Source organism: Eurosta solidaginis, chromosome 2 (genome assembly GCF_040869045.1).
Source record: "Eurosta solidaginis isolate ZX-2024a chromosome 2, ASM4086904v1, whole genome shotgun sequence".
Classification (NCBI taxonomy): Eukaryota; Metazoa; Arthropoda; class Insecta; order Diptera; family Tephritidae; genus Eurosta; species Eurosta solidaginis.
In genome coordinates, this window is record NC_090320.1 from 188,953,566 (window position 1) to 188,966,111 (window position 12,546).

Genomic DNA, 12,546 nt, shown 5'->3' on the forward strand with positions numbered 1-12,546 from the left:
ACACGGCACAATTCTCGTCAAATGGCGGTAATTTCTTCAGTCATTTCACTCTACATTTTCGAGTCTTTTGACAATAAAGTTTACTGCGGTTTTACCATTTATATAACCGCCATATAACTTGAATTTTACCTGCCGATTTACTTTACCTGGAGCAGCCACATGAATAAAATATCAACCAAAATATTTAATTTTCAATAATTATTATTTTCAATATCCTTATATATGTACATGAAATTGGAACTTATATTAATACAGTTCATATAAAAAAGAAGTGCCTTAATAATAAATAAACTCGCTTAATTGGTTTTTGTTTTCCAATTAAAATCTTTTCTAAGCGAGAAGAAAATAATTTCAACCTTTAGAAAAAACTCCAATTATTTGAATAATCTACAATTTAAAGCTTAGTAGAAATTCAGATAAGGTTTATTCTTTTTTCAGATCAAGAATATTCAAAGGTGTCGTGGAATCCGATTGCTGTCGTAATTGATGAACTTAAAATGTACTAGTAATTGAGTCAGACTTATTATTGTTCTAAATCTAATCATTCAAGTAATAATTCTACAACCCTTAGCAGTATTGATTGGTTTCAAATCTAATTCCGACAGCAATCGGATAACGACATACCTTATTATATATTTATATAAAATTGTAACTTAAATTAATACAGTTCATATAAAGAAAAGTAATTATTTTAATAATAAATAAACTCGTCTTATTGGTTTTTGTTTTCCAATTGAAATCTTTTCCAAGCGAACAGAAAATAATTTTAAGCTTTAGAAAAAACTCCAATTATTTGAATCAATTTACAACTTAAAGCTAAGTAGAAATTCAGATTAGATTTACTCTTTTTTTCAGATCAAGAATATTCAAAGGTGTCGTTGAATCCGATTGCTGTCGTAATTGAATTTGAAAGTAATAAAGTAAAGTATGAACTTAAAAATGTAGGACTAGTGATTGAGTCAGACTTATTATTGTTCTAAATCTAATCATTCAAGCAATAATTCTGCAACCCTTAGCAGGAGTATTGATTGGTTTCAAGTCTAATCGGATCACGACATACCTTATTATATATTTACATGAAATTGTAACTTAAATTAATACAGTTCATATAAAGAAAAGTAATTATTTTAATAATAAATAAACTCGCCTTATTGGTTTTTTTTTTCCAATTGAAATATTTTCCAAGCGAACAGAAAAAACTCCAATTATTTGAATCAATTTAAGTCTACAACTTAAAGCTAAGTAGAAATTCAGATTAGATTTACTCTTTTTTTTTCAGATCAAGAATATTCAAAGGTGTCGTGGAATCCGATTGCTGTCGTAATTGATGAACTTAAAAATGTACGATTAGTAATTGAGTCAGACTTATTATTGTTCTAAATCTAATCATTCAGGCAATAATTCTGCAACCCATAGCAGGAGTATTGATTGGTTTCAAATCTAATTCCGACAGCAATCGTATCACATCCCTTATTATATATGTACATGAAATTGCAACTTAAATTAATACTGTTGATATAAAGAAAAGTAAGTACTTTAATAATAAATAAACTCTCTTAATTGGGTTTAATTGAAATCTTTTCCTGTGCAAGCACATCGCTAACCTCTGTTGGCAAAAGATATGATTATACTGTCTTCGATAGATAGTCGGACGAGCCGCTACTCGGCGATGTAGAGATGACCGATGTGTCGGTGGCAGCAGTTACAAAAGCAGTTTCTAATTTTGCACCATCCGTACAATGTGATGAATGCTTCACTGCCTTTTCCAATTGCTTGGCGCCAGCAATTTTTGCTGTTTGTAAAGCTTTAGCTGTAATGCAAATATATAGATGGGTTAAAGTGGTTTTCGTATGTTATTCAACAACTCACCCTATACCATCATCACAGCCTCCTCATCGATTTTGAATATGTGTACTGTTTCAGTATTCAGACCCAGTTGGTTTGGTGCAATATTTTCGATTTGATGAATATGTATACTCTCCGTTAGGCAGACAATTAGGTGCGTTCGATTCATTCATATACTGTGGGTATTTGAGCCGTAGACGCAATGGCAGATATTTTGATTCTTTTTGAAGTGTAACATTTATAAACAGTAGGGTTTCTCTGCTGTTACCATCACCACTAGAGATCTATTGAAGAGACGCTCCGAGTCACGCTGTGGCCACCTTGTCACAGTTACTGATGGAGATAATGCGAAGCCATCTTTACCATCTAATAAGTAAATTGAACTGTAGAGGAAGAAACATTTTATAAAATTTAATAAAATCAAAAAATGATAGTTGTGTCAAAATGGGGTAAATTACTGTATTGTAACGAATTTGCTGCAAATCCTCTTATTTGCCCCTTTTGCTAGGTTCGTATCGCTAAACTGTTGAATAAATAACTCCAATATTGAATAATGGAAAAATGGCCTTTATTAAAATGCTTCACAATAACACTCAAACTGTGCAACGAATAGCTTAATAACCAAACTGATAGCTCAAATGAAACTCCACTAATCAAAATAATACTGGTATTGCTCGCTAGATATCTTCTTAGTCGTAACTGCTGATCAACTCAAATCAAACTGAATTCTTCTTACTCGCCTGCATCGCTTTTATAGTTTACGCTGCATACTTCTAGGCTCTTCGATTTCCAGAAGTTACTAGTTGTTTCGGCTACAAAATCGCCAGCCACAACTACGTGCACAAATTATTGCTCTCCCTTGTGGCAACTCAGATAAGGTATATGCATGTGTTTGTAGTTTACAGTCTCCCGCACACACATAAGCGTATAAGTAAATTCATCGGTGTGTGACATCTCATCTCTCGCTGCCTTGTATGTAAATGTTGCTCGTCGGAATGTGTACATATGTGTAGACGTAATTATTGATTCGTTTATGTAGATACATAATGATTGAATTATTGATGTGCATTCACGTCGCTGCTTAGATCGGCTTAGAGCTGGCAGCACTCCTTAGTTTTGCTAATATTCGTAACACTGCCCTCCACCTAAGTCTGATCGTCCCGATCAGACAAATCTCTCGATCTAAACGCTGCTAATCTCTCCAAATGAACCACTTTCATTTTGGTTCGTGGTTTGGTAGTGGTTTGTATGCGGTACACTACATCGTTGATCCGTTTTACAACTTTGTATGGGCCTTCCCAGTTACACTGCAATTTCGGGGACAAACCTTTTTTTCGTTGTGGGTTGTATAGCAGCACCAAATCTCCTTCCTGAAACCCTTCCGAATTAATTGCTTTATCGTACCTCGCTTTCATCTTGTCACTCATAATCTTTGCTCGTTGCCTTACCAGATCGTGTATCTCTCTCAGCTCTTCTTCTAAGACATCAGTGGATTTCTTGACATTCCTCTCCGCATCGGCATCTATCCCATACTTCAAATCAGCTGGCAGTCGAAGGTCATTGCCAAAAATTACCTTTGCAGGAGTTTGGCCCGTTGTGTCATGTACTGCCGATCGGTAGGCCATCAAGAATAATGATATGTGTGTATCCCAGTCCTTATGGTACTTGTCGACTACTTTCCTTAAATGCTCCTCCAATGTTCTATTGAAACGTTCCACCATACCATCGGACTGAGGATGCAATGCAGTTGTCCGTGTTTTTCGAATGCCCAACTTCTTGCACAGTTCTTGGAACACAGCTGATTCAAAATTCCTGCCTTGGTCAGAATGTAACTCCATTGGTACACCATACCGTGCAACCCATTCGTTTTTAACCACTTCTGCTACTGTTTCTGCTTCCTGGTTTGAGATTGGGTATACCTCTGGCCATTTACTGAAATAATCCATAACCACCAGTACGTATTTGTTTCCGCGGTTGCTAGTAGGAAATGGACCTGCGACATCCATGGCGATCCTTTCAAATGGTGCACCTGAAATATACTGCTTCATCTGGCCACGACTTCGGGTTTTGGGCCCTTTCGCTCTGTTGCATACCTCGCAATTGGCAATCCACTCGGTGACCGACTGACGGCAACCAACCCAATAGAATCTCTGCTTAATTTTCTCGAGTGTCTTCGTGATTCCAAGATGGCCTCCACTTGGACCATTGTGCAACTCGCTGAGCACGTCAGGAATCCTCTTTCTGGGAACAACTATCAGTTTCTTCTTGCATTGACCATCCTCACTCTCCCATACTCGATGCAAGCAACCGGATATCAATTCCAAACTGTTCCACTGTGCCCAATATGACTTCGCAATGGGACTCTCTGCTGACATATCCTCTCTGCTTGGTCTTTCGTTTCGTTCGAGCCCTTGCATAACATGTGACAGATCTGTATCTTCTAGCTGACACTTTCTTAGTTGTTCCTTGTCCCATTCATCCGTACACGTTATAGTCATTAGCCGGACATCTATAATGTCTTCTCTAGCCTCGGCCTTTGAACAGTGCTTGCATTCTAAACTACATGGTCTTCGTGACATTGCATCAGCATTTCCATGGGTACTACCTTTTCGATGCTCAATGGAAAAGTCATAGCTTTGTAGTCGCTCGATCCACCGTGCCAATTGTCCTTCCGGATTACGGAACTGCAGAAGCCATTTCAACGCTGCGTGATCTGTCCTGACACGGAATCGCTGGCCGTAGAGGTATTTGTGAAAATGTTTAATGCACTCTACCAATGCCAACAGCTCTCTCCGCGTAACACAGTAGTTCCTCTCTGGTTTTCCAATCGAACGGCTGTAATATGCAACTACCTTCTCCTGTCCATCGACCAGTTGTGATAAAACGCCTCCTATAGCATATCCACTCGCATCTGTATCTAGAATAAATGTTGCTCCTGGAATCGGATATGCTAACATTGGGGCAGTGCACAAACGCTCCTTCAGTGTTTGGAAAGCCACTTCTTGCTCCTTCTTCCATTCAAAAGCTTTGTTTTTTCTTGTTAGCTCGTGGAGACTATGGGCTACGCTGGCAAAATTTGGTACAAATCGGCGGTAATATGTGCACAGCCCAAGAAAACTTCTCAATTCATGTAGGTTCTGTGGTCTTGGCCAATCCTGTACAGCATCTATTTTTTCGTTCGCAGTGCAGATGCCCTCTGTCGTTACCTTGTGACCCAAATAATTGACTTCCTTTTTAAACAGCGCACACTTTTTGGGACTCAACTTCAGACCAGCGCCAGCTATTCTCTGGAAAACTTCCTCTAAGTTCTTAAGATGTTCATCAAAGTTCTTGCCCAATACGATGATGTCGTCCAGGTACACCAAGCATGTTTTCCAATGTAGTCCTTTCAGTACCTGGTCCATGAGTCTCTCAAAAGTAGCTGGTGCATTACAAAGTCCAAAAGGCATCACTGTAAATTGCCAAAGACCATCACCGACACTGAAGGCTGTTTTCTCTTTATCTTCCTCCTTCACCTCCACTTGCCAGTAGCCGCTTTTCAAGTCCAGCGTGGAAAACCATTTCGTACCAGATAGCGAGTCCAGAGTGTCATCAATTCTTGGCAATGGGTAGCTATCCTTTTTCGTTACGTCATTCAACTTCCGGTAGTCCATGCAAAACCTCATTTGCCCATCCTTCTTTTTTACAAGTACTACCGGTGAGCTCCATGGACTAGCTGATGGTTCGATGACGCCGCTGTCGCTCATTTCTTGAATGATTTGACTCACAACTTCCCGCTTCGCCAGTGGAACACTACGTGGAGCTTGACGGATCGGCCTCGCATCTCCAGTGTCAATTTGATGCTTCACAACGTTGGTGCGGCCTGGTTTAGAATCATCCTGGTCAAATATGTTCGCGTACTTTAGGAGCAGTTGTTTTGCCTTACTCTTAAATGCTTCCTCTAGCCCCTGTGTCCATGCCGTGATGTCATTTGAAAGATCAGTATTACTAGCTGAAACGTGTTCCTGGAGCTGTTCACAGTTAATAACTACTTCAGCCTCTTGGCATCTTCCCAAAATAGCTCCTTTAGTCAGTTTGAGTGGTGACTTGAACTCATTGAGTACTCTTACCGGAATACGTCCATCTTGTTTTGTCATAGCCAGGGTTTTTCCTACAAGTATGTTTAGTGCTGATTTGTTTGCTGCTTCGACAACCCACAATTTGTTTGTCCCACAATCTCCATCAACCTTTGCCCAGATGACTGCTTCGGATTTTGGTGGTATTCGCTGACTCTCTTCCACCAGCACTCGTTTACTGCTGTAGCCTCTCTCGTAGCCGAAATTAAGTGGCACATCCATGTTCTTATATCGCATCATCTTACTTTGCATATCGATCTTGATGCCTTGGTTGATTAAGAAGTCCACTCCAATTATGATTTCATCAACAATACCTGCCACTATAAAATTGTGAAGTACCGAGACGTTCCCAATTGCTACTTCACATTCTACTTCTCCAATTACCTGGGTGTCCTCTCCCGTGGCTGTACGTAATCTTGCTCCAAGCAATGGTCTTATCTTCTTGTTGACTAAATCTGATCGAATGATGGAATGGGATGCACCCGTATCTACAGTCAGTAAACGTTCCTTTCCATCCACATGTCCTCCGACAGTAAGATTGCTTGACCTTCTTCCAATTTGCGAGATAGAGATTATGGGGCATTCAATTGAGGGAGCCAGCTGTCGCCCCTTGCGGCTGACTCGCTTTAGTTTAACGATTGAGTGGATTTGGAGATTTGCTCGTCTCCTTCAGCTCTGCGTTTACGGCCACCCACATTGTTGGAACTATTGGAATTGCTACTGCAATGACGTGCAATGTGACCTGGGTTACCGCACTTGAAACATTTCATAACTCCGGCATTTTTCTGTTGTGATCCCTTCAGAGCTTCCAAAATTGTATCTACCCACTCTGGCCTTTCTACTTCCACACGATGAGCTTTGTATGCTGGTTTACTCAATAATGACGCCGTTTCCTGAGTCAATGCATGGGATACCGTTTCAGAAAATGTTTGCTTTGGGTTCGCGTATGTGGCTCGCTTCGTTTCGACGTCCCTTATGCCATTTATAAAGCTCTGAATCTTCACTCTTTCCGTGTATTCCACGGGTGCATCCGCATTTGCAAGATGAGCCAATCTTTCAATGTCCGAAGCAAACTCCTGCAAAGTCTCGTTAGCTTTTTGGTAGCGGTTTTGCAATTCTATTTGAAATATCTGTTTCCTGTGTTCGCTTCCGTATCGCCGTTCTACAGCAGCCATCAATGCGTCATAACTGTTCCGTTCGTACTCTGGAATAGTCTGTAAGATTTCGGCAGCAGGACCTTTCAGTGCCACGAACAAAGCTGCAACTTTATCTTCAGCATTCCATTGGTTCACTGCTGCGGTCTTCTCAAACTGTAGCTTAAAGACCTGAAAAGGAACAGAACCGTCAAAGGATGGTGTCTTTACCTTTGGATTACTCGCTGAAGCAGCCGGCCGATTAAGTTGCAATTCCTGTATACGACCTCTCAACGCATCCACCTCTGCCTCGAATTTTTCTTCAAACTGCGTTATTTTCTCGTCCATACGCGCTTCGAGTTTTGATGATATACGTGCCTCTTGTTCTTTCAGTTGTGTTTCCATCTTTGATGTAATCTGTGTCGACATTTCTGAAATACGTGTCTCATGTGATTCCAGCTGGGATGCCATATATGTCTTCTGCTCTTCCAATTGTGATGTTATACGAGTTTCCTGCGATTCCAGTTGGGATATCATATACGTCTTCTGTTCTTCCATCTTCGATGTTATTCGTGTCTCTTGCGCTTCCAGTTGGGATGCCAATTGCGACGACATTGATGCTACTGTCGATGTTTGTGCAGATATTGCAGCCAATATCATGTTCAAGTCTGTGCTCGTAACTGTCTGCGATGTTTCGTTTTTCTCTTCAATTTTTGTTGTTGTTTCGTCCCCATCAGGATAAAAGACAAACTCGTCCACATCAATTCCTTGCGACTCCATTACCTCTCGTAGCCGTGCTTGAAGTTCGATCTTATTGCCGGTTGTATTTAATCCACGGTTCTCCAACTCCTTTTTCAGTTGCTGGATCTTCAATTCACCGAACTTTGCCATGTCCTTGTTGTCCTCTGGAATTTATTCAACAATCCGACTTCTGACACCAATTGTAACGAATTTGCTGCAAATCCTCTTATTTGCCCCTTTTGCTAGGTTCGTATCGCTAAACTGTTGAATAAATAACTCCAATATTGAATAATGGAAAAATGGCCTTTATTAAAATGCTTCACAATAACACTCAAACTGTGCAACGAATAGCTTAATAACCAAACTGATAGCTCAAATGAAACTCCACTAATCAAAATAATACTGGTATTGCTCGCTAGATATCTTCTTAGTCGTAACTGCTGATCAACTCAAATCAAACTGAATTCTTCTTACTCGCCTGCATCGCTTTTATAGTTTACGCTGCATACTTCTAGGCTCTTCGATTTCCAGAAGTTACTAGTTGTTTCGGCTACAAAATCGCCAGCCACAACTACGTGCACAAATTATTGCTCTCCCTTGTGGCAACTCAGATAAGGTATATGCATGTGTTTGTAGTTTACAGTCTCCCGCACACACATAAGCGTATAAGTAAATTCATCGGTGTGTGACATCTCATCTCTCGCTGCCTTGTATGTAAATGTTGCTCGTCGGAATGTGTACATATGTGTAGACGTAATTATTGATTCGTTTATGTAGATACATAATGATTGAATTATTGATGTGCATTCACGTCGCTGCTTAGATCGGCTTAGAGCTGGCAGCACTCCTTAGTTTTGCTAATATTCGTAACAGTATGTTAAAGTATATCGAAGTTTGAATAGGTTTTTTTCTTCATTCTTAGAAACATGTACGAAGGTACCTGATAAGATATTAAAAATCCTCAACGTTTTTTTTGCAATAACTTAAAAAAAAACTCATATTCAAACTTCTGCTTAACTTCTACATATCAATAGCTACCTTTACCACCAGGAGTCACTATTGCTTCTACGCCTATGCTATTGTTTCCTACACCGAGGAGCTTTGTAATAAAATAAACAGCTATCTCCCCAATCTCTCCAGTTTTGTCGCCTCGCGAAACCTGATATTGTAACCAACCAAATCATCGGTGATCTTATTTAAGACATGGCGGCGCCAAATATCGACCATATGACATTACCCTACCGACTGTCTTACACCTTAAAATTTTGGGTGTGACTTTCGATCAGGATCTACATCTTGGAGAGCATGCACTAGCACGAATACTAGTAACGAAAATCCAGAGCTGTAACAAACATTTAATATAATTCGATAAATCGGCAATACTTGGGGTAAATATAAATAGACGTTTGCATGGTACGCGTCTCCGATATGGTCGCCAAGCCTAAAGGTTACTCACTGGAAGAAAATACAGGCCTGCCAAAATGCTGCCACACAAACAGGCGTCGGACCTTTATGCTAGGAATTGCCCGGTGAATCCAGTACTCAAAGAATAGTACCCAAAACTCGCGGAAGATCGCGTACTCCCCAGAGAAAATCGAGTCACTCTAGCTCAACTTCGTTCTGGATACTGTAACAGATTAAACTCTTACCTGTCCAGAATCAACCCCGACATACAAAATGTATGCCCCGCTTGCAATGTGTCCCCACATGACACCAACCATCTCTTTAATTGTAATGTGGAACCAACGCCTCTAACACCCCTTTCCTTATGGTCCACCCCTGTTAAAACAGCAAGTTTCCTTGGACTCCCGTTAGAGGATATTGATGACAATTTGTGATTAGTCAGACCTATTGGATGGGGCGAAGCACTGTTACAACAACAACAACAACCAGTGCTAAAGTTGATTTTATTTTAATTACTTGCAGTTGGGGTATGCCCTCATTCTCTACTGTGCTCAAAAACTATCGCCTCCAAATGGCAATCCAATCAAGATGAGCTAAAAGTAGCAGCATGAAACCTTCAAGGCCATTCCGCCCTCTCACCCCCCCCCCCCCACCAAAATGCTATGAGGTCGCCAGAGCTCCAGTTGTTAAAGAAACAGGATGCACCATGCTTAGGGGAAGTTGACAATTGGGTTGTAGTATCTATATATTGCGCTGGCCACCCCTTGAATCAATTTGGTATTTTAGTCGCCTCCTCCAACAGGCACACCTGCCGCGTCTATATTCTAAGTCCCCTAATGCACTGGGGATAATAGTGCTTGTTACCGGAGTGTACGCATCTATATCCGAAAAAGGACCATCTACATCGTTAACACTCTCTAAAACCTTCGAGTGTCTTTATCGCTACAACATCAACATATTTAATGAGATATGGTATGACTTCACAAGGTCTTTAGGATTATTCCAACAAATGATTATAAAAATAGAAACTCTTGCCTGCATACTTTTAGTGCCTGTTACAACAGCTGTAGGTTTTCCATTGATAAACTTTTTAGCTGGCGAGCCACAGTTGCTTTTTGCTTTTTTCAGCGAATACGTAAATGTTTTTTCACATTCCTGTAATGGTTTCACCAGCATTTGGGTTTCATTTACGGTTGGCGATAGATTACCCAGTTTTGTTGTACGTTCAGCGGCTTGCATATACTGCATACCTTTTTTCATCATGTACTCAACTTCTTCCATGGTATCATTGACGTGCAATGATTTTTCGGTACTCTCATTGAACAAACTACGATTTTCTTTATCATTTTCAAATGATTCTTCAAAGTCAATAGAACTTTTGTTATGCTCTCCGCATTTCGTGCTATTGGCTCTATTGCAATTTCCTTCTGTTGTTGTTCTTTCTCCTCTTTAATAAAGACACGTTTGTTTAAATTTCCGCCCGTTTCATCTGACTCATCATCCGACAACTTAATTACTCCTAAAGAACCATCATAGGACGCGCTGGAAGATAGTTTTTCACTGCCATGCATATTTTTATTATCATTGGTGATAAGTTCAGTCACAGTTGCATGCTCACTTGCTGGCGGCTCTAGTGTGTTATCTAGGTTTATCAATATACTTTTTTCCAGTTCATGCGATTCTTCGGAGGAGTCGCTTTGGGTATAATGTGAAACTTACCTGGGTGCACTTGCGCCTGTGGTGTCATGTGCTGTTTCATAACAACTTGTTGTCGCTGAAGTTTCACTGCCTTTTTGAGCGCTTTGAAGGCTTATGTGTGATGATACATCATCACCACCCAAAGAACTATTAGACTGATCTTCGCAATTTTCCCTTTGTAGCCCAATTATAGCCTTTCTAAATGTGTTCGTAAATAGAGAAAAAAATGTTGAAAATATTGTTTGTATTAATTTTTAATAATAGGTATATATTACCGCATATATACCGCATTTTACTTCCGCATTGCCTTTATCTGAGATCTTGCTTTTAACAATCAATACCCATAGGCTGTAGCGTATAGGTATCACAACCAGTGCATTGAAATATCATTGATTGTTTGCTGTGTTCATAATATAAAGATATGGTACGTAATTGGATTGTGGTAAAAGGCCAAAATGCTGTATACCAACCTCATGCTATATTTACACTTCGCTTGACTCCTATGCACACACACAAATACGCGTATATAAACATCGGCAGAAATGCTCAAAAGTGGCTCAATATATTTTCCATAACGATTAGCGTGCGTTTCAATCCAATGCAATAGTATACGCAATCCCATCTCATGGCAGCATTTCAGTCTTGCTGTCTCTGCTGAATTAGAAATGGCGGATTTTTTTGCACGCAAAAATGACGTTATTTTGCTATCCCTATGAAAATAATAGGTGCGAGAGAGCACGATACATTGTGGGAAAGCAAAATTTGTCAGCATGCTATTTCATTTGCACAATTTTTCATTCCAAATCGTCACCCCTGTCAAAAATTCGTGTGGCTGTGTGCGTTTTTGGTCACACGATTTTTGCAGGGTTATGTACCGAAATGCAACTCTAGACCTGAGATTTGCATCTGGTGAGTCATGGCGGAACGTTAAAAGGTGGCAGCATGGCACAGCTGATTATAATCTTTTTTTATTTCATTTGATACATCAACCATAGTGTACAAGTACAAGTGTGTTACCTTCATTCTGACAGGCACTCGCTTAAGTGAGCATAACGGGAAAATCTGGGTTGCCTTTGTTGTTTCGGTTGAAAACGGTCTATTAGGGTTCTGTGCAGAGACGTAAGAGATTGAAACAAGGTTTATGTACCTCGTGTTCCAATGAAACATGAACCAGATACGGATAGAGATTTAACATGCAAATGCAACAACAATGTGATCCATATATTTCACATTGTTTTTGCATTTGCATGTTAAATCTCTATCCGTATCTGGTTCACGTTTCATTGGAACACGAGGGTAGCCACAAAAGTGTTGCTCCTGTTCCACAGCATTTTAATTTTATATCATGGCGAAAAGTGTTCAGTTCAGAGTTATTGATTTTCATTAAAAGTTTAATTTATTACGGAGGGTTACTCCTTTAAGTGTAAAAAACAGAGAAAACGTAGAGTTCTACAAATTACTGTGAACAACTTTTTAATTTGAATTTCTGTACCCAAGTTGACCATATTTGTGTAACACAAGAATCTGGAGGTCAATTCCTTAACTATGAGGAACTGAAAAATTTACACGTATTGACAACTCATTTGCACACGCAATTTACACTTTGAATT

General features: G+C 39.8%; 1 protein-coding gene across 5 annotated transcripts; it reads right to left on the bottom strand.

Moving 5' to 3' along the window:
• Positions 1 to 515: 515 nt before the first annotated feature.
• LOC137242493 (uncharacterized) lies at positions 516 to 11,536 on the bottom strand. Of its 5 annotated transcripts, none has more exons than XM_067769778.1 (6): positions 11,407 to 11,536; positions 11,212 to 11,336; positions 10,958 to 11,134; positions 10,282 to 10,868; positions 1,870 to 2,228; positions 516 to 1,810 (listed from the first exon to the last, which is right to left on the bottom strand). In XM_067769778.1, exons 3-4 carry the CDS (start codon positions 10,995 to 10,997, stop codon positions 10,498 to 10,500), a joined length of 411 nt encoding a protein of 136 aa, XP_067625879.1. In that variant the 5' UTR covers positions 10,998 to 11,134; positions 11,212 to 11,336; positions 11,407 to 11,536; the 3' UTR covers positions 516 to 1,810; positions 1,870 to 2,228; positions 10,282 to 10,497. The 5 variants fall into 5 exon arrangements, with proteins under 5 accessions (XP_067625879.1, XP_067625877.1, XP_067625876.1 ...); XM_067769776.1 differs by having other exon boundaries at positions 1,870 to 2,211; positions 10,282 to 10,880; XM_067769775.1 differs by having other exon boundaries at positions 10,282 to 10,880.
• Between the last annotated feature and the right edge of the window lie 1,010 nt (positions 11,537 to 12,546).